The sequence below is a fragment of the Rhinatrema bivittatum genome, chromosome 9 (genome assembly GCF_901001135.1).
Source record: "Rhinatrema bivittatum chromosome 9, aRhiBiv1.1, whole genome shotgun sequence".
Classification (NCBI taxonomy): Eukaryota; Metazoa; Chordata; class Amphibia; order Gymnophiona; family Rhinatrematidae; genus Rhinatrema; species Rhinatrema bivittatum.
In genome coordinates this window covers 162584445-162606593 of record NC_042623.1, presented here as the reverse complement: position 1 = coordinate 162606593, position 22149 = coordinate 162584445, and the positions used below count along the sequence as shown (strand labels likewise).

The window sequence follows — 22149 nt, the reverse complement described above, 5'->3', positions numbered from 1 at the left end:
GAAGAGGTTAATGAAGCAATGGATAGTCCTTCATGAGTAGCTCTGGAAGGTGAGATAGGTGTGAATTGGTCCCTGAAGCATAATTGACCACCTTGACATAGTCTTGGTGTCTTAGAGTGCTCTTCCTTCCTCCCATTTCTAACTATGTTTCATTAGAAATGATTAGAAAACTCCAATTTTGGAACTCAAAATAGGATGCTTTGCTTCTCCCATTGACTTTAATGAGAAACATATGACACCAATAAATTCTTTTTTTTTTTTCATTTGAAATGAACCAACATTATGAAGGCATACAAAATGAATTAATAAACCAAAACATTTTTTTTTCTGCACACATCCGTAGTGAGCAGTTAGTTGGGGTTTTTTTTCTCTGTAATCATGTCTCCCCATGTATGTCCCAACTTTTTGTTACAGCCTATATTAGTCAATTTAACTTCTGCTTAAGGTACATAAAACACAACCAGTGGCTGACAGTCCAAACCTGTCACTGGGGTTCTTGAAATGTGATCAAACAGATGGTTATAATTAACTTGGCTCAGAATATCCCAAGGTGAATTAGTTGAACAGACACATCCTCCCCAACCCCCCATCAAGCGAAATGGCTTCCTTAGACTAGAAACCATTCACTGGCAACCTCCATCTTAGGTGAATCCAAAACCCTGGAATAAGTTAGTCCACATCTGGGACTGGTATTTCCAATATTGCCAATTCAACTAAAAAATGTTTTGTTTTGTTTTTTTAATCAAAACCCCAGGCTTCCACAGTAAAAGTTCAGACAGCAGCAAAATGGCATAGCAGCACAATAAGTTCTTAGCACAAAGAATTAATTCCTGGCAAAGTCCAGCACAGCTCATCAGTAGCAAAATTATTCACTTATTCAATTCTGGCTATTGAAACAAGTGATGAGATTTCCATGCTGTTTTTTCTTCTGTTCTTCCCATGATTCCTTCCAGGGGCCCTTCTTAAGAAGAAGGCATTAGGCCTAGGAGTAGATTTTGATATTACTCCCTCATGGAAAAGGTACATCCACTGACTTATGCACCAGCAGACAGCTATAGCCAAAAGCAGAAGGAGCAATTCCCCCAGAAAAAGGCATGCACTCACTGCAATTCACACCCTTTATACCCAGTAGATGTCACTAGTGACATCATCAAGGCTTAAAGGCACAAACCTTCATATTTAACTCCTACTGCATGAACAAATGAGAGTATTGTTCTTTATGGATAGAGGTTAAGCACTCATTGAGGTTAAGATCACTTTCATATATACACCTAATGGTCACACTTTGGGGATCAGGATCATATTAATAAGAGCATTTTCCTTCCTCTTATTTTGAGCAGTCCTCTAAATATTAGTTCGGTTTGCTGTCTGAATTTCTTCCACCCTTCGGGAAGAGTTATTCTTTCTCAGTTCATGCTGAGTAAATGAATTCCACCAGACTCCATGTTTTCTCTTTTTTCATGCTCCACCAAATCAGTTCTCTACAAGCAGCATATATGTCACATGTGCGCTTCATTTATGGATTCCTAGAAGGGAATTTTCTGATATTTGGGAATTAGGTTTTCATACCATTAGAATGGAAATTAAAACCAATAGCTTCTGAGCTGCAGCCATACAGGTAACTCTAGGTCTACCTTCACTCAAGTAGTGCTTCGGTTTCTATTTTCTGTAAGGCTGATGCCGTGGTGTGATTTTGCAGTGTTTCTAAAGAAGAATAAGGCAAACCAAGTGCTGAGGCTTCAGAAACGAGCAAACCACTTCCTAGAAGAAATGAAGCAGGGCAACCTGGAGAGAGAGTGCTATGAGGAAACCTGCTCATTTGAGGAGGCCAGAGAGATCTTTAAAGCGCAGGAGAAAACCGTGAGTCAAAACACTGAGATTGAAAAGATATTGTGAATGAATACAGAAATGTAAATTATGACAACAAATAAAGACTGCAGAGCCCATCTAGGCTGCCCATTTTCTGTTCTTGCTGCAATACTGCAAACTCGAATTATGTCTTTATCCTCACACCCCATACTTTCCTGAATTGATACCTTTTGTCTCCATAGCCTCCACTGGGAGGTTATTTGATGTGTCCAATACCCTTTCTGTGAAGACATATGTCCTTATGGTAGACCAGAGCCTATCCCCTTAACCTCATACTGTGACCTCTTGTTCTAGAACTTTCATTCCATTGAAAAGTGCTTATGAGATAGTTGAATTCCTCTATTATAACCCTCATCCCACCAACATGTACATATATAGGTCCTTAAGTCTCGCTTCATTGGACTTTTGAGCCTGGCTCTGCACTATTTTCTCAGGATGCCTCTATATTCTCTTGATGATATGAATTCCAGAATTGGACACAATACTCACAATGAGATCTCACTAGTGGTTTGTACAGAAACATAATCACCTTTTATTATCTGATAATTATACCTTCTCTATGCACAATCCTCTGATTCTCACCATTACTTTAACCATAGGCATTGGAATGGGGTGGGCCATAGGGGCCAACATCTGACCAAAATTTCACCCTTCCTGCAGAATCACTGCAAGAGATCCAGGACCAAGTTGGGCAGGCAGCAGGAGGAGGAGGAGCGCAGCGGTGTGACGGCCGAGTTCACCTCTGCAGCTCTAGGTCCGACTGCTCCTTTGAACTGCACAGGACCCTGTATAACCACACTGTTCAAAGCAATAGTCAGGCCAGGTGGCAGAGGGAGGAGGAAGAAGATATGGCCTGAGGCACCCCCTCTCTCTTCCTGCCACTGATCAGCATGGAAGAGAGATCATGGGGGGGGGGGGTGAAAAGGAAGATAGAAAGAGAGGTGTGTGAGGGCAAGGGAAGAAAGAGAGAGAGAGAGAGACTGGTGGCAAGCAAGGGGATAGAGGGAGGGTGTGGAGAGGGGTTGGAGTTAGCTTCAGCACCCCCCAAACCAAAAAGGCATTCTGCTGCCCCTGACTTTGATGCACAGTTTGGCACCTGTCTAGCACACTGCCTGTCCCTATTTTAATGTGGCCACTCCTTTCTGTACTTGATGTCCTTAGCACCCTATTTATGAGGCAGGGCTAAATGGATTCTTACATAGAAACATATAGAAACACAAAAATGACAGCAGAAAAAGAGCAAATGGCCCAGCAAGCTCCTACACTTATTTTCCCATACTTATCTGTTTCACCGACCACCAAGTTCAGGGCTCTTGTTGGTAACTGTTTGATTCAAATTTCCTGCCACCTCCTGCCGTTGATGCAGTAATGTTGGAGTTGCATCAAAGATGAGCATAAGGCTTAATGGTTAAGGGTAGTAACCGTCGCATCAAGCAAGTTACCCCAATGCTTATTTACCCCGACTGCACAGATCAATGTCTTGTTGGATGTTATCTGAATGTAAAACCTGTTTTCCACAATTCCCCCTACCGTTGAAGCAAAGAGCAGTGCTGTATAGGTATTCAAAGTGATGTATCAGGCTTAATTGGTTTAGGATAGTAACCGCCGTAATAAGCAAGCTACTCCCACACTTATTTGTTTACCCAGATTGTGAAGTTCAGGCCTTGTTGGTGGTTGTCTGAATGCAAATCCTGTTTTCTATATTTCCCCCAACCGTAGAAGCAGAGAGCAACTCTGTATATGTATTCAAAGTGATGTATCAGGCTTAATTGGTTTAGGGTAGTAACCGCCATAATAAACAAGCTACCCCCACGCTTCTTTGTTTACCCAGATTGTGAAGTTCAGTCCTTGTTGGTTGTTATCTGAATGCAAATCCTCTTTTCCACATTTCCCCTTGCCATTGAAGCAGAGAGCAATGTTGGAGTCGTGAAGGATTATTGTGTAAGGGTAGTAATCAACAGGTAGTAGCCTGCACTCCAGTACTCCACCCCCATGGCTCTTCTCTTCATTCCCATCCTCTAGCCTTTATCGATCCACAGTGTTTATCCCATGCCCGTTTGAAATCCTTCACAGTTTTAGTCTTCACCACTTCCTCCGGAAGGGCATTCCAGGCATCCACCACCCTCTCCGTGAAGAAATACTTCCTGACATTGTTTCTGAGTCTTCCTCCCTGGAGTTTGAAATCGTGACCCCTAGTTCTGCTGATTTTAAAGAAAGCAGCACACAAGCAGAGAATCCTTTATTATATAGCTATTGAGTAAAGGTAGGAGGGGAAATAAACAATATAATTGGCCAATTCAAAAATACACTTAATCAATTACCATGTACCTCTCATAATAAATGAAGCAGGATTGGAGAATTAAAAGTATGTGTGCAGCGTGCACATACATATTCCAAAATGCCAGACTCCCTTTTCTAAAATGCACAGGGATTGGCAAATTCACAATATGCAGTAGGAATTTGACCTCCCAGTACCTAGTAACAAGAGTGAACATAAACAAACAAGTTCTAGTTCATCCGAGCGGCAAAATAGGCGTCGGCGCCCTGAGTGACAAAGATTTGTGTTTAGTTAGGCACCTTTCTGGTGCGCACGAGCAATCGAGCATGCAGATTTGTGCCCAGCTGAGTGCCTATCTAGGCGCAAATCATTTTCATAATTTTTTTTTTTTACATCCTGTGGAAGCACCAATGCCTGTTGTGTTGTGGGTCTTAATTGGCTCCTAAATTCATTAGTGCACATTAATTCCTAGTTGGCGCGCACTACCGGGAGTTAGTGTGCACTAAAGAACACTAATGAGCATGCTCAATGTAGTGCATACTAAATTCGTTAGTGTACACAAAGTCCTAGTTAGTGCATATTAACTCCGAAATTGAAAAACAACGAAATAAGACCTTCCTGACCCATTTTAACCATGAAATGATCCTAAAAATAAAACGACCCGAAAATGAAACAAAAAAACCCAAAAACGCTGCACATCCTCCATGCAGGTTATCCCAATTCCTGATGCAGTAATACCTTGTTCTTTTAGTTCGTAATTGTTGCTCTATGCAGGTAACTAGTGCTTCAGTATCATCCTGTATAGCTAAGTATGCAAGATCCAATACTTAATCCAACATTTACCATCATCCCCACCCCTTCCTTTGTCCTACCACCAAGCTTTGCAATAACCCAAACAGTTCCCAAAATTAGTGAATCTGTTGCCCAAATATCCACCCCTCCCCAGGATCCTGTAGACCTACTGGATGATACCCAGCTACCATCATCTTGCCAGCTTTAATCTGGTTGGTTTCTGGGAAGTTGTAGCCTGTTGGTACCAACTTGGTTATCCCCTATGTTTTGCTTCCCTGCCCTCCTACCTTGTCCTTATTGCTTCTCCCCTTGCCTCTGCATTTGAGGGAGTAATGGATAGATTATTTGCAATGCTGTTCCATGCAATCACCACCCTTTCTATGAAGAAATATATTTGAATGTTGGTCTGGAGTCTACCCCTCTGGAACCTCATACTGTGACTTCTTGTTCTGGAGCATTCTTTCCTCTAAAAAAAGATGTGCTGCTTATGCCTGTTTTATACCTTGAATTAAATTAATTAATTATATTTAAGATATTCAAATGTCTCTATCATAACTCCTCTGTATTTTCTTCCCTCTAGGATATGCATATTGATGTCCATTGTATACTGCTTTCTTGGATTTTTTTTTTTTACTCTAAATGTACAACTGCACTTTTTTGCCATGAATCTTAACTGCCAAAAACTCAATCACTCCTCAAGCTTTCTTACACTGCTACCAATTGTGTCTACTCCCATCAGGGTGTCCACTCTGTTGTAGATCTTAGTATCATCTGCATAAAGACAGACTTTTCATTCTAACCCCTTCACAATATCACTCACATAGATGTGGAACAGAACTAGCCCCCTAATCAATCCCTGAGGCGCTCCATTAATCACATTTCTTTCCTCAAAGGGAATTCCATTTATCACCACCACCTGCTGACTGTCACTCATTCAGTTTCTAATCTATTCCTCAACTTTGGGGTCCTCCCCAGGTTGCTTAGTTTGTGCTTGAGCTTCCTGTGCAGGACCAGTATCAAAAGCTTTGCTAAAATTCAAGTAAATGGCATCCCGCACATGCCTTAGATCTAATTCTCAAGCCCTGTTTGTTATTCACTTGTTTACATTGTGTCCATAAATTTCTGGCCTCATGTTCCTTAGTATGAAAATTATTCATTAGTGAAGAAAGTTGGGACAAGCTTGGGTGATGGGATCGCTTCATGTGCTTCAGATCATTACTGTCTTTAATGAATGGAAAGAGTAAGTCCTAAGAAAATCCCTCAATCTAAACATAGAAACATAGAAATGACGGCAGAAAAGGACCAAATGGTCCATCCAGTCTGCCCAGAAAGCTTATGGTAGCACCAGCCATGCCATAGAGGTCTTCCCCATAAAGGTATCATCAGGGAGTGGCATCTGACTTGCAAGTTACCCCCCACACTTATTTCCCCAAACTATTAAAGTCAGGGCCCTTGCTGGTTTCTGTCTGAGTCCAATTCCCCTTTATCTCTTGCCGTTGAAACAGAGAGCAAAGTAGGAGTTACAACACAAGTATAAGGCTTATTGGTTAAGGGTAGTAACAGCCGCATCAGCGAGTTACCCCCCCCCCCCCCAACCCATGCTTATTTGTTTTCCCAGACTGTAAAATTAATGTCCTTGTTGGTTGCTGTATGAAATTAATTCTCCTTTTCCTTTTTTCCCCTGCAGTTAAAGCAAAGAGCATAATGAGTTGTATCAACAGTATGAAGGCTTGATTGTTAAAGATAGTAACTAGACTCAAAAAAGAACTAAGACAATTTCCATCAACATTAAATTCAATACAAAAAGGAAATGTCACACTCCAAACAGTCTTATATCAATTATACCGCTTCCCAAAAAATTTTTTAATTTTTAATTTTTGTTTGCAAATTTAAAGCCGCATCATCAAGCCTGAGAGCGTGTTCTCTATAGTTTCCAAACGAGAGCCGTCCGGACCTCTAATCATCTGCGGCAGTCTTTAGTGTTCTGTTTTTTTCAATTTTTTACTTTCTTTTTTCAATTTTTCTTTTCAAGGTTTTCCATTTATATATTATTGTCATTCAATCTTCAGTACTGTAATATTGATTTTAACAAAGCTCATTGGTTTTAACAAAGCTCAGATACCTATATTAAAACAATTTTATGAAATGTTAGCAACTTTGAATATCTAAATAAATAAATATTATATCACTTATCTGGGATCGGCAAATGCTCCAACCTTAAAGCAGGACGACACCGTCTCACAACATCTTTAAATGAATAGAACAGAGACCATTTTAGCATCCGACGCGGGCTTATAAGCAGATGTCATCCAATCCAGACCGCACACGTCATTTTCAAAAGTGACGCCAATAAAGTGCAAAACCCTAGCTGTGGAGTCCTTCTTTTGAGCGATTAGTGTCTGTTCTTTCAATACATATTTGCTGTCTCGTGGTTTTCTAGACTCGCCTGTTGATTGGTTCTTTCTTGTCTGTCATTTTGTTCACTAGACCGTTTGACAGGGCTGCTATTTCTGTTTTTTGATTGGTTCAGTTTCTAGCTCTCTGATTGGTGGCTATAGGTCATGCATTTTTTGGCACCTTTTTCAAGTTTGTATAAACTCTGCTCTGTTTCCATCTTTATCAAAACTTGTATATGGAATGGTCTGTAACTTTATCCACAAGGTATAATTTTATGCTTATTGGGGTTTATGGTGGTATTTTTGTTAGATGTGTTTTTACCCTTTATGGAGATTCTGAATAGAGGAACTGGGGCAGAGACATTGATAGTGTATTATACTGCTGATGTGCTCAATAAATGTTAACTATACCCCTTGTAGTTAACATTTTTTAGGTCACCAAAAATCCTATAGCTTAATGCAATTCATGGTAAGCCATTTTAATATTAATAAACTACTTTCCATTCATTTGCATGTGACTCAGCGCATTAAAATATTTTTTTCAGTAAAGTTATTTTGTGCATTAATGGTAAGGCCAATGCATGCATCACCATCAACAAGCATTAATACATTTTTAACTTGTGTTGGAAACCAAAGCAAGGATTTCTACATGTTAACTTGTTAACCCAATTTAGTAAAGAGACCCAATTGCTTTATGAATGATACAGAAGCAGGTTCTTTGCTAGATACAATATCTCAGGAGACTTTCCACAGAAATTGCGCCTCTTGTTGCTTGTTGGATTTGAATAACTATTTTCTCTTCCATTCCTGTGTCTTGCAGATGGAGTTCTGGTTCCATTACAAAGGTGAGATGCAGAGATATTTGCAACCACATTCATGTTGCTTTTAAATGGAAATACAGAAAGAGCTGTGGAACCTAGTGAAGAGCATGCTGTGGTGACATAAACAGTGAGGAGACCCGAGAGCAGGTACAGAACCAGGGAGAGAAAGGAGCAGAGAGGAGTGCAGAGAGCAAGTATAGAACCCAAGAGAGAAGACAGCAGGGACAGAGAGCAGGGGAGGAGAGCAGAAGACGGGTACAAATGGGATTCCTAACTTTTAAAACTGAGAAAAAAAACTGCCTGCCTCCTCCCTCATCTCCCCTTCTGTTTAGGATCCTGAAGGCCAGATTGCTCACCTCCTTTATGAGATTTTTGTGTTTTATTTTTGCGTAGGTGAAAAAGAACTGGCTTTTGCTTAAACGCTTGCACTTTTATTTAAATACTGTGGTTACAAAATAAACAAAACAGTAAATATGTAGAACAAAGCACATGTAAATCCTTAGGCCTCAATATTCAGACCTAAACATTTAAGGTGAATTAGCTGGATAAGGCTTATCCAGCAGCACAGCTATGCTACTGGATATCCCTGCAGAAATCCGTCTCTTAGCCGGATAAGTCTTATTCGGCTAAGTGGAGACCTGAGTCGGTCTAATTTATCTGTCTGCCATACTCTGGTCCGAATATCAGCACTTATCCAGCTACGAAAGACTAAGTCGCTCCTTCCTGATCCATTGCCTGTCCATTAGATATCTAATTATCTACTTAGCTGGATAAGTACTTACCCGGCTATGTGGTGACTGTTGAACAAAGCTGGATATTCAGCGGCTGCCACTTAGCTGGATAAGTTGCTACTTATCTGGCTAAAAGCACTGAATGTCGGCCTCTTAGTGTCTGGAGATTTCACTAAATATGTAGGTGGAATTGGTTTCTCCTTCTTTCTGAGCCTCCAGATTAAAACTAGTATTTTTGCTAAGTCCCCTGGCTGCATAGAAACACTTTAACCAATAGCTAAACATTTCCTGTCTCTCTAAAGCAGATGTATATACCAATCACAAGCTTTATCAGTGACAATACCTAAACCCAAAATCCATCTTAAAGGTATATACCCATCTTTTATTCTAAACACAGAATGTTAAAATAATAAACCAGCTGATTCCAAAGCACCTCCTCCTCCACAGTCCTCCCTCCTCTCTCCTTTGCTTCCTTTATTTGCACAACCTCCCCTTCCCTGTGCACTTTTTGTTATGGAGAAGAGACTGCTCCTAGGCAGAGACAGCCCTTCCACAAGGTGAGTTAGGTAATCACTTAGAGCACCAAAATTTAGGGGGTGGCAACATCCCGGAAAACTTCCCGGAAAACTCCTGCCTGGTTCTTCTGGTTCTGCCTTGCTGCTCATGTCAAGAGCAGGAGATGAACTGAAGAGCTCCTGCAGTCTCTGTCCTAGCAGCTCTCGCTCCTCTTCTGATTGGGTGGGAGCTGTCAGACGCACTCCCACCTACTGTTGGAATAGTCCCTAACTACCCTCTTCCTCAGTGGAGAGGGGTGCATAAGATTGAAGGTTTGCCTAGGTCACCAGATACCCTTTCATCAGCCTTGCTCCTAGGCCCAATAACTAGTAGCATAAGCAGCAAACTATGAGGCTGCACGCTCTATTCCCAGGCCCCGTGGTGGCCTCTCCACCTCCTGCTTCTGTACAGAAGGCAATGCCTAGGAGCAGAGAACGTACACCCTCATATTTTGTTACAATTGTTGCTGCTGTCAGGCCTAGGAGCTGTCTCTCCTCCATAAGAAAAGGTCCATAGTAGATAGAGAACATGTTGTGGTTCTGCAATGTAATGCATGATATAAAACCAATAAAATAATAATTTAAAAAAAAAAAAAAAAAAAGAAAAGGTCCATGAGAGAGAGATGAGGCTGAGAAGACCATAGGGGTAACTTGTAGAGAGTGTGAGGAATAGGTTTTGCTGATGTGGAGGCCAGCAATAATGCTGCCAGATTAAAGATCCTGCCAGCTGCTGGCCTACCTTAATGTAAACCAGCCAGGCCAGCCAAATACCAGCCAGTTAGCACCCCTAGGTACAGAATGCAATCTGCTGATGTTATAAGTCCTGTGTACAGAAAGACACAACAAGGTAGCATGGGATCATTCACTGGAAACTGTATAAATATTCTTAATATTTCTGTACCAGAAAAACACTGGGATGACGACCTAACATAATTGCAAAGAATGAAGAAGTTGTGATCCATTGGGACATTCTCATTCTACGTGATAAAACTTTGATGGTAGAAAGCCAAACATAGAAAAGGGTGAAGTGGATAACAAAACGCAACTAAATAAGGCACAAAAGGAGTCCAAGAAAAGCAGTTACCTGAACGAGAAAAGCTGGAAAGCTATGAGCACAAATGCTCATAGTTTGGGCAATAAAATTCCAGATCTGCAAGCCCTAATGGTAGAGGCAGACTTGGACGTTGTTGCTGTCATGGAGACTGGTTCATGGAATCTCATGACTGGGATATGGCAATACCGAGCTATAACTTATTAAGGAAGGACAGAGAGGACAGGAAAGGGGGAGGAGTGGCTCCTTATGTCAGAAACAATATCCAAGCATCTGAGCTGCAAGGAAGAAGGGGCAAAGAAGAAGCACTATGGGCTGACCTAAAAAAAGATAATGGGGCATCCATTTTTATTGGAGTCGTTTACAGGCCTCCAAATCGAATGGAAGAGCTTGACAGAGATCTGGTTGAAGACATCCAAAAGATGGGAAAGAAGGGAGAAGTGGTGATAGTTGGAGATTTTAATCTGCTGGATGTAGACTGGAGAATCCCTTCTGCAGAATCTAACAAAAGTAGAGAGATAGTGGATGCCCTGCAAGGGGCTCTGTTCAAACAAATGGTAATGGAACCCACGAGGGAGGGAGCTATACTCGATTTAGTGGTCACCAATGGCGATAATGTCTCTAAGGTCCAGGTGGGTGCCCACCTCAGCACCAGTGATCATCAAACGGTATGGTTTCATATCACAAATAGGATACAGAGAAGAAGCCCGAAGACCCAAGTTTTGCTGTTCAAAAACACGGACTTTGATGAAATGGGGAAGTACCTGGAGGAAGAACTAAAAGGCTGGGCGAACAAGAGAGATGTGGAACAACAATGGACCAAACTAAAACGAGCAATTAGAAAAGTAAAGAAAACAAAAGAAAAATGAAACCTATCTGGTTCTCAAAGGAGGTAGCTGACAAAATAAAAGCTAAAAGAACAGAGTTCAAGAAATATAAAGGATCCCATAGGGAGGAGCACAAGGAAGAATATCTGGTGGAACTGAGGGAGACGAAGAAAGTATTCAAGACGGCAAAAAGTCAAGTGGAAGAAAAGATTGCCAAAGAGGTAAAGCGAGGTGACAAAACATTTTTCAGATACATCAGAGAAAGGAGAAAAGTCAAGTGGTATAGTGAAATTGAAAGGTGAAAAGTATCAATGTGTGGAGAGAGATGAAGAAATGGCAGAAATATTAAACGAATACTTCAGTTCGGTGTTCACTAAAGAGGACCCTGGAGAAGGACCGTCGCTAGTTAATAAGAAACTGGAGGGGAGTGGAGTAGATGTAACTCCATTTACAGAAGAGAATGAATGGGAAGAGCTAGGAAAACTAAAAGTTGACAAAGCCATGGGGCCTGATGAGGTTCATCCCAGGATACTGAGGGAGCTCAGAGATGTGCTGGCGGGTCCGCCTCGTGACCTGTTCAATAGATCGCTAGAAATGGGAGTGGTGCCGAGTGATTGGAGAAGAGTGGTGGTGGTCCCACTTCACAAGAGTGGGAGCAGAGAGGAGGCTGGAAACTACAGGCCGGTTAACCTCACCTTGGTGGTAGGAAAAGTAATGGAGTTGCTGCTGAAAGAAAGAATAATGAACCATCTACAGTCAGAAGAATTGCTGGACCAGAGGCAGCATAGAATCACCAGGGGAAGGTCCTGTCGGACAAATCTGATTGACTTTTTTGATTGGGTGACTAAGGAATTAGATGGAGGAAGAGCGCTCGATGTCATCTACTTGGATTTCAGGAGGCTTGTAAATAAAATGAGAAGTTTAGGAGTGAGTGCTGAGGTGGTGACCTGGGTTGCAAACTGGTTGATGGACAGAAGACAATGTGAGATGGTAAATGAAACTTACTCTGAAGAGAGAGCGCTGTTGAGCGGAGTGCCTCAAGGATCGGTGTTGGGACCGGTCCTGTTCAATATCTTTGTGAGCGACATTGCGGATGGGATAGAAGGTAAGGTCTGTCTTTTTGCAGATGATACTAAGATCTGCAACACAGCGCACACTTCGGAAGGAGTGGAGAGAATGAGACAGGATTTAAGGAAGCTGGAAGAGTGGTTGAAGATATGGCAGCTGAGATTCAATGTCAAGAAGTGCAGAGTCATGCATATGGGATGTGGAAATCCGAAAGAACTGTATTTGATGGAGGGTGAAGGGCTGATGTGCACGGAGCAGGAGAGAGACCTTGGGGTGATAGTGTCTAATGATCTGAAGTTGGCGAAACAATGTGACAAGGCGATAGCTAAAGCCAGAAGAATGCTGGGCTGCATAGAGAGAGGAATATCTAGTAAGAGAAAGGAAGTGATGATCCCCTTGTACAGGGCCTTGGTGAGGCCTCACCTGGAGTACTGTGTTCAGTTCTGGAGACCGTATCTCCGAAGGGACAGAGACAGGATGGAGGCGGTCCAGAGAAGGGTGACCAAAAATGTGGATGGTCTTCATAAAATGACTTATGAGGAGAGACTGAAGAACCTAAATATGTACACCCTGGAAGAGAGAAGGAGCAGGGGTGATATGATACAGACTTTCAGATACTTGAAAGGTTTTAATGATCCATGGTCAACAACAAACCTTTTCCGTTGGAAAAAAATCAGTAGAACAAGGGGTCACGATTTGAAGCTCCAGGGAGGAAGACTCAGAACCAATGTCAGGAAGTATTTCTGGAATGCCCTTATGGAGGAAGTGGTGAAGACTAAAACTGTGAAGGATTTCAAACGGGCATGGGATAAACACTTTGGATCCATAAAGGCTAGAGGATGGGAATGAAGAGAAGAGCCATGGGGGTGGAGTACTGGAATGCAAGCTACTACCTAATGATTACTACCCTTACTCAATAGGCCTTCGTAACTCCAACATTGCTCTCTGCTTCAACGGCAAGGAGAAATGTGGAAAAGAGGATTTGCATTCAGTAACAACCAACAAGGACTGAACTTCACAATCTGGGTAAATAAAGAAGCGTGGAGGTAGCTTGCTTATTACGGCGGTTACTACCCTAAACCAATTAAGCCTGATACATCACTTTGAATGCATATACAGAGTCACTCTCTGCTTTTACGGCTGGGGGAAATGTAGAAAACAGGATTTGCATTCAGACAACCACCAACAAGGACTGAACATCACAATCTGGGTAAATAAATAAGCGTGGGGGTAGCTTGCTTATTACGGCGGTTTCTACCCTAAACCAATTAAGCCTGATACATCACTTTGAATACATATACAGCACTGCTCTTTGCTTCAACGGTAGGGGGAATTGTGGAAAACAGGTTTTACATTCAGACAACATCCAACAAGGCATTGATCTGTGCAGTCTGGGTAACCAAGCATCGGAGTAACTTGCTTGATGCGGCAGTTACTACCCTTAACCATTAAGCCTTATGCTTACCTTTGATGCAACTCCAACATTACTCTCTGCATCAGTGACAGTGGATGGCAGGAAATTTGAATCAAACAGTTTCCAACAAGTGCCCTGAACTTGGTGGTCGATGAAACAGATAAGTATGGGAAAATAATGAAACAGATAAGTATGGGAAAATAAGTGTGGGAGCTTGCTGGGCAGACTGGATGGGCCGATTGGTCTTTTTCTGCCGTCATTTCTATGTTTCTATGACATTTTGATAAAGGAGAAAAACACAAGAACGGCATCGTCAATTGTCAAAAGATCCTGTTGTTTTTTGTTTTTTTTTAATTTTATGGTATGGAGAGCTGGAGATTTTTTAATCCTGTTTTAAATTTTGGGGTGTTATTTCATGTGTCTACTGTTTTGAAATATTTTAGTGGTATCTGGAAAATATTAGAAGAAATGTATGTGACATTTTAAAATTATTAGATGTTTGTGGCCTGTTTTGACATGAGGAAGTCAGATACTCCATGGGCCAGTTTTGAAAAAATCCTCCGGGCTGATATTTTTCTGCAATCTGCCCCTGCAAGAGAGAGAGCAAGAAAATGTGGCAAAATACAGAAATAATTCCAATTGTATTGGACACTAGCAGCTTAATTAAAAGGAACTTCCAAGCATGTCTCAATGTGTTGCCTATACATGTTATACCCTATGAGCTCCAGATGGTGGCTCTCTTTGTCCAAACACAAGTATTAAGAACATTAGCAGTAAATATGAGAGATTACGAACATAGGCAGGGGCAGATTGCAGAAAAATATCAGCCCGGGGGATTTTTTCAAAACTGGCCCATGGGGTATCTGACTTCCTCATGTCAAAACAGGCCACAAACATCTAATAATTTTAAAATGTCACATACATTTCTTCTAATATTTTCCAGATACCACTAAAATATTTCAAAACAGTAGACACATGAAATAACACCCCAAAATTTAAAACAGGATTAAAAAATCTCCAGCTCTCCATAGCATAAAATTAAAAAAAAACAAAAAACAACAGGATCTTTTGATTTCCACTCACCCAGAGATTGTTGTGGATTTGAGGGAAGGGGGTCCACACAATCTTTATCCTGTGGCTCTCTCCTTCACCCACCTAGGCATTCTCTCTCTCATACACACATGCAGGTGCTCACTCTCTCATACACATGCAAGAGAGAGCCTCTTACACATATGTTGTGGCCCTGCCGAGACCTTCTTCCACAGCAGCCCCTCAGCAGGCCATGTGACCAGTGCGACCAGCCCACCGGGGGATGCCTGATCCCCCAATAGGCCAATCCGCCCCGATCATAGGTAACATACTCTGGTTTAAAGCTCATTCCTGTCATGGTATGTACAAAACAAACCCATTTGGAGATATGACTCCCAGAGAGAAAAGAGCAAAAAGGAAGAATAGAACACAGCAAAGAGGAAAGCAGACAACAGTACAGGGGAAGCAGAGAGCAGGAATAAACCGTAGTGAGTGTTGGGGGGGGGGGGGGGGAGGGGAAGTAAGGAATAGTACAGAGCACAGGAGAGAGGACAGCAGGAATCGAGCACTGCTAGGAGGGGAGCAGACAGCAGGTACAGAATATAGATGAGATGAGGAGAGCAGAGAGCAATGCAGTAAGATGTACAGCAGGGAGAGGAGCAGAATGCAGCAGCTGAGCTGAGGTCTGAAGAATGCAGGGCACAAGAGCCAACTTCTGAAAATAATTGGGGGTGCTGAACTCAATGTAAATTACAGTGTGGGTTATAAATGTGACTGAGCAGCCGGTATTTAAATGTCCAGAGAGGAGCAGGTAATGTGGACATAGGGCCTATTTCAGACCGTACAGAAAAATGCCCGGGAGAGGGGCACCAGCCCACTCTCCCACCGAAATATGAGACAAATAACTGTGCCCTGCATCCCGCAGGGGACAGAGAAGAAGAGGTCTGAACAAAATCACAAAATGTGACACAGCTGGCTAAAGAAGTACCATGCGCAGAGGCTTGGGAGAAAGGTGAGGGGAAGGGGGGGGGAAGGGGGGGCCACTGCCAGGCATGCACCTGTTAGGCACAGAATGACACGGATGGGAAAGAGGGAAGGGAAACCGTAACCCTGGCAGGGGGGCTTCGGGGTTGCTCCCGTTTGCCCAAGCGGGACCCCGAGGAATGTGGACATAGGGAAGACTCATATGGCCAAAAACTCAAAGTCCCACAATTCATTCTTCTCCCCAATCCCAGCTCATTCCTACCAATCTCCTCCCTCCTGTTCCATTTCCCCTCCTCACCAACGACCCATCTACACCAAAGTCCCTTCCCCCACTCTCACCTGCCACCACCACACTCTATCAACCCCCCTTTTATTTCATTCTCCTAATCTCCTATTCCCCCTCCCCTCTTTACCCCCTCTACATTCTTATTTCTCCCCGTCCCGCATGGGCATACTTTGAATTTTATATTTGGGGGACGGGATTTAATGCCCCTCTTCCAGCTCCACGCCCTACATCCCCTTTGAATGCTCTGCTCCCCATTTCCCACTGACCAATCCTTCTCATCCCTGCACTCCCCAGGAAGTTCCTCCTCACCACTCCTTAGCCAACTGCCCTCCTCTGCAGGTTAGGTTCACTTCACTGATACCCACCCATACCTGAGAACTTTTGAGTTATGGTCACCTAAGATTTCTGTTGATTAGCAGGGGAAGGAATGGAATAATATGTATCAGCTTTCTCTCATTCACTGCTCCCCTCACCCAACTAATCCACACTTTCTCTTTCTCCCACTCATCACCATTACCTGTTCCCCTCCCTTCCCCTTCATCTCTCCCTGACTCCAGCACTCTCTGTGCTCCCTCCCCCTATAAGTCTCAGCTCCATGACTTATGCATCCTCGCTCTACCCTTAGCTGAGTGAGTCCCAAGCCCTGGAATCACAGCTGCAGACTGAGGTTTGTGTGCACTGCAGCCCCTCTCCAGTTTCTCCTCCACATGCTGCTTGCAGTGTCTGCTCCAGGCTCGCCCCACTTCTCCTGTTCCCTGCAGGCTTATTGAGGAAGGGGAGTGGCTGAGCTGTATACAGAGAGGCCCTGAGATTTCCAGTGTTTCCCCGGAGACCCTGCAACTGATGCAAATTCTCTGAGCCTCAAGGTGAAAGCCTGAGAGCACCCAGGTATGTTCTCACCCATTTTCAGGTTAGGTTTCCCTTTACTGGCAGGGTCATCTCACCTTTCAATTTGCGATTCCTCCTCCACAGACTTGGATCACTTCCCTGCTCTGAACTCCCTGAGCCCAGGCATTTTTTTTTCCTGGACTACTCCTGCCCCCCTCCCCCCTGCAGCACTCTCAGATTCTAGTCCAGAGCCAGTCCCATGCCTGCGAGACACTCCACTACCTGCATGTCCTGAGCTCTAGCAGCTGGGCAGTTAGTATCTCCCCAGCTCCAGAGCAACAGCTGCATGTACTGCTTCTGCCTTCAATTTGGAAACCACAGAGATAACTGCTGTCTCCTGTGGGATATAACAGGGGAATGGGTTTATTTTTGTAACAAGCCCTGTACCACAGCCCCTCTCAAAACTGAAGCTGACAATTTTAAAGAGAGAGATTTTGAACCTATGATATCGCATGCCACCATAACCTCCTCCCTCAAAATCATGGTGCCCCCCCCCCCCCCCCCCCAATAATTTCCATGGCCACTACTGCCCCTGCCCCAATCCCCCTCACACACCCTCCGGGGCTGCACTGAAAGTGTAGAAGGATCACAGCCTTGCAGTGCCTGCGACTGCTTCCTAATCCTTGGCTGCCGGCGCTTGAAGACATCACTGGGCACCGAGGCACTGCTAAGGCTGCGATCTTCATGTGGGCAGGCCTGAAGAAAACCAGGGTGGTATAGTGATGATGTTCCCGCAGGCTCCCCACCCCTGCAAGCTGAAGAAAACTGTGGCAATGCTGAAGAGGCACCAGCAGGCCAGAGGAAGTGAAAGAACTGAGGCAGGCAGTGAAAAGGAAGGGAAAGGAAGTGAAAAGTTCTCACTCCCCCGCATCTCTCTCCCCCCCCTCACTCTGCTCCCCTTGCTTCCTCTCCCTTCTCACTGAGAAGAGTAAGGGAATGGGAGGGGAAAGGGAAAGGAAGAGGTTGTGAGTGAGAGGAAGCTGGTGAGTGTGAGGAAGGGAGGAGAGAAGGAAAGGAAAGGGAGTGAGGAGAGAAAAGGAAAAGGAGGAGGAGTGAGAGGGGAAGGAAGCAAAAGGAGGAGGAGGAGTAGGTGAGGGGGTGAGAAGGAAAGGGAGGATAAGTGGATGAGAAGTGAGGGAAAGAATGAAAGGGGATGAGAGAAGAGGGAAGAAAAAGGGAGGAGGAATGAGTGATACAGGAAGGAAGGAAAGAGGGGACTGAATGAGAGGTAAGGAGGGAAAGGAAGGGGGTGGGAGAGTGAGAGGGAATGCTCAGAAGCAGCTTTGGCCCATGTGGCCAGAAGAAAGGAGCAGGAGGAGCACTGGCAAACACACCAACAGGAAAAAAAAGAATAGACCCATTGGCAGCGTGGGCTCTCCTCCCCCAACTAAACCATGACAATCTCAGGGTGAATGGAAATCAAAAGTTCCCTGGACAGCAGCGTATTTCTTTTATCTCTATTAGTTTTAATTATTGGGGTTATTTGAACTATTTCATTGATTTTTGGGAATTTTTTAAACATTTTGTATATGAGTTTATTATTGAATGTTCTATTTGTCAACTGTTTTGAAATATTCTTTTTCTTAGTATGTTTTTACTATTATGATTGATGTTTTATATTTCTCAGTGTTGTCGTTTGATGCTTTATGAGGAATGGTGATATTTCTGTTTTTCCACTGTTGCAGTGCAGAGTCTGGCTTTTTGCAGTTTCCAGTTCAGTTTTTGTCTGCATCTTGCTATTTATACTTTATGGTTTCTTTATTCTGTATTTGGTGAGGGATCTGTCTGTGTTCTGCATGTGTAACTAAGGTAAGATATTCTGCTAGTTTCTGTGAAAGAATCTATAGCAGATTGTCTTGTTCTATTTTTCTCTCTTACCACTGTGTCTGGTTTTCTAGCATCAAGTATTTAATTGGTCTGGGAATGAATAACTATGCTCTGTGATTTATGCAAAGAATGTATGTAAGATAGAATGATATTAACTGTAAATGTAAAGTCATAATTGACAGTAGGAACATGAGCGGAGCTTGGGCAGAGCTTGGTTGGCCCCCTCAACCAAAAAGATGTTCTGCTGCCCCTGTCCTCCCCCTTCCCCATCCTTCCAGTAAAATACCTTATTTACCATGGTGACTGTAGTTTGTATCCATCCTCTCTCTGCTGGCTCTTGGCTTTTTCTCAGTTTCCTCTCTGCCTTATTCCTTTCTTTTTTCTTTTAAAGCTTATTTTCTAGTCTTCCTCTCATTTCTTTATCATTTGTTATTATTCCTCCATATGTCTATCTCTTTCTATCCACAGGCTGTCTCTCCACAGCTCATTATCTTCTCTCCCCCCTTGCCACTTCTATCTCTCTCCTCACTTCTTCTGCTACCATAATCCCTCTCTTCTCACAACCCTTCTCTTGCTTTATCTCCCGTAACAGCCTGCCCCCATCCACATAGCTCTTTTTCTAGTCCACTTCACCTCTCTCTCCCTTTTAAGTTCCCTTCGCTCACCCCTGCTTCTGCTCTTATCACAGCTCATGTCCTTTTTCCGAGCTTGCATCCCCTTTTTCCCTCTCTCCATCCCTTTCCCCTTCTCATAGTCCTTCTCTCCGTCTCAGCCCTCTCTGGCCTCACAGGCTGCTCTTCCCGTCTCTGTTCCTCTCCCAGTCAGAATTCCTTCTTTCATGTCCTCTCACAGCCACTATTCCCTTTTATAACCATCTCCCAGAAGTTCTCTCAGCCCCTCTCTCACTATCTTTATGGCTTCTCTGTCCCTTTTTTCCTGCCTAGCCCTTCTATCAGCAACTATCCCCATCTCCACTGCACCTCAGGAAGTCAGACTTTCCTGTTCTGGTGCTGCTGTTCTCTGGTCCCCTATTGGGCAGATATTTCACAGCCAGCCAATGGGCTGCACCGAAAAGTAGGCAGCAGAAGTGCAGTGCCTGCCCTCTCCTGAAGTCCATTGGTCAGACGTTCCAGAGCCAGTCAATGGAGTGCAATGGGAGCTGGGATTAGTAGCAAGGAGACAGAAGCATTGTCTTACTGCCCTCCCCCACAACTCTGCAGCACTGAGCTCTCAGCTCCCGATCTACAGGAGTGCAGTACATATTATTGGGGGTACCAAGCACCCAGAGAGCTGGCACCTATGGGACAGGGGGGGGGGGGGGGAAAGCAGCAGAGAAGAGTCGATTATAAGGTATCCTGACTTCTAATTTCATGTCTTTTATGTAAAATTATTATTTCCCAACTTGAAATTGTTGGCTGCTACTAAACTAAACAAAATGAATATTCTTTACAAAACACTTTCAAACAGGGAGACTTGCTAACCTTATATCCTACTTGTTGGCAGTTAGGTAGCCAGAGCTATGAAACCCGCAGTCATACCTGAGTGCCACCTGCACTTGTGGGGACCCCTATCAGCCCATAGACATTTAGCAAGAGGCAGGAAGATATGGAAATGTATTTTCTGCAGTGGACAAATTTGCGTATGTGGACCCTTGAGCCGAGACGAGGTTGGTACCACCACCGAGGGAAGGCCTCCAGTGATCCCTATCGTCGGGAAGCGGTACAGGTGGAGAAGACTCAACTGGAGCTTCACCTTTACCAGCCAATGTTCCCCTCAGGTTCAGCCCTTGGGTGCCAGGGCCAGCAGGACTTAGTTGTGGGTCTCTCGTGACGAGGAGTCCAGGAAGAAGGGAAGGCGGCATCAGGCAGGCCAGGTTGAGGCAGGCAGCGGACAGGCGATACCGGGAGCAGGCCAGAAGTCAGGACAGGCAGCTAACAGGCAGGACGATGAGACAGGCCGGAGGTCAGGACAGGCAGCAATCAAGCGGAGGCGAAGTACCAGGCAGGAGTCAAAACCGGGGAGTCAGTCCGAAGGCAGAAGCAGGAACGGAGCCTGGACAGGAACACAGGAACTGGAAGGCAAACTGGAAAGCAGGATCAGGAAATAGCATCAACGCACTCAAGGCTGAGCAGGACCTGTTGCTGAGGCAAAGTACAGAGGTCTGAGCCGGGTTTAAATACCCGGGTGTATTAATTGCATCAGTAGCATGGGATCTTCTTAGTGTTTGGGTAATTGCCAGGTTCTTGTGGCCTGGTTTGGCCTCTATTGGAAACAGGATGCTGCGCTTGATGGACCCTTGGTCTGACCCAGCATGGCAATTTCTTATGTTCTTATGTGTGGTGACGTCATCCTCCAGGGCTGCGGCAAAGTTTCCCGCCGCGGGCCCTTTAAAAGGAGGGGAGAGGCGCGCGTGCCTAGGGAGGTGGATGCTGAGGCCAAGTCAGCGGCGTCCTGTGCTGCAAACAGGCCACCGCTGCGGGGCTCGGGGCCTGGTCGCTCCATGCCGTGAGGGGAAGGACGGGAGCCGAGTGCCTGCCGCAGCAGGTAAGGGGCCTGACCGCGGGTTGCTGCGGCTGGGAGCCCTAACAGGCAAACACGTAAATAACTGAAAAGTGGCAGACATCTTTTCCAATGCCTTTCTATGGCAAATGAGACTTGCGCCTTTAAGACATGGGGGGGTTCAGAGGCAGATTTTTGCAGGACACAGTGTGCTGCAGCAGTCAAAAAAAGCAAACATAATTTAGGAATTATTAGGAAGGGAATTGTTAATAAAACGGAAAATGTCATAATGCCTCTGTATCTCTCCATGGTGAGACCGCACCTTGAATACTGTGTACAATTCTGGTCTCCACATCTCAAAAAAGATATAGTTGCACTAGAGAAGTTACAGAGAAGGGCGATCAAAATGATAAAGGGGATGGAACAGCTCCCCTATGAGGAAAGACTAAAGAGGTTAGGGCTGTTCAGCTTGGAGAAGAGACGGCTGAGGGGGAATATGATAGAGGTGTTTAAAATCATGAGAGGTCTTGAACGAGTAGATGTGACTTGGTTATTTACACTTTCGAATAATAGAAGAACTAAGGGGCATTCCATGAAGTTAGCAAGTAACACATTTAAGACTAATCAGAGAAAATTCTTTTTCACTCAACGCACAATTAAGCTCTGCAATTTGTTGCCAGAGGATGTGGTTAATGCAGTTAGTGTAGCTGGGTTCAAAAAAGGTTTGGATAAGTTTTTGGAGGAGAAGTCCATTAACTGTTATTGATCAAGTTGACTTAGGGAATGGCCTCTGCTATTAATTGCATCAGTAGCATGGGATCTTCTTAGTTTTGGG

The 22149-nt window shown here is 44.0% G+C and overlaps 1 protein-coding gene across 1 annotated transcript in view; it reads left to right on the top strand.

Moving 5' to 3' along the window:
* Positions 1–22149, top strand: part of PROC (protein C, inactivator of coagulation factors Va and VIIIa) — a 111729-nt gene that overhangs the window by 71101 nt on the left and 18479 nt on the right. Inside the window, exons 10-11 of the mRNA XM_029617319.1 lie at positions 1700–1860; positions 8156–8180. Of these exons, the coding sequence (XP_029473179.1) occupies positions 1700–1860; positions 8156–8180 (186 nt within the window). The remainder of the gene's footprint in view (positions 1–1699; positions 1861–8155; positions 8181–22149) is intronic.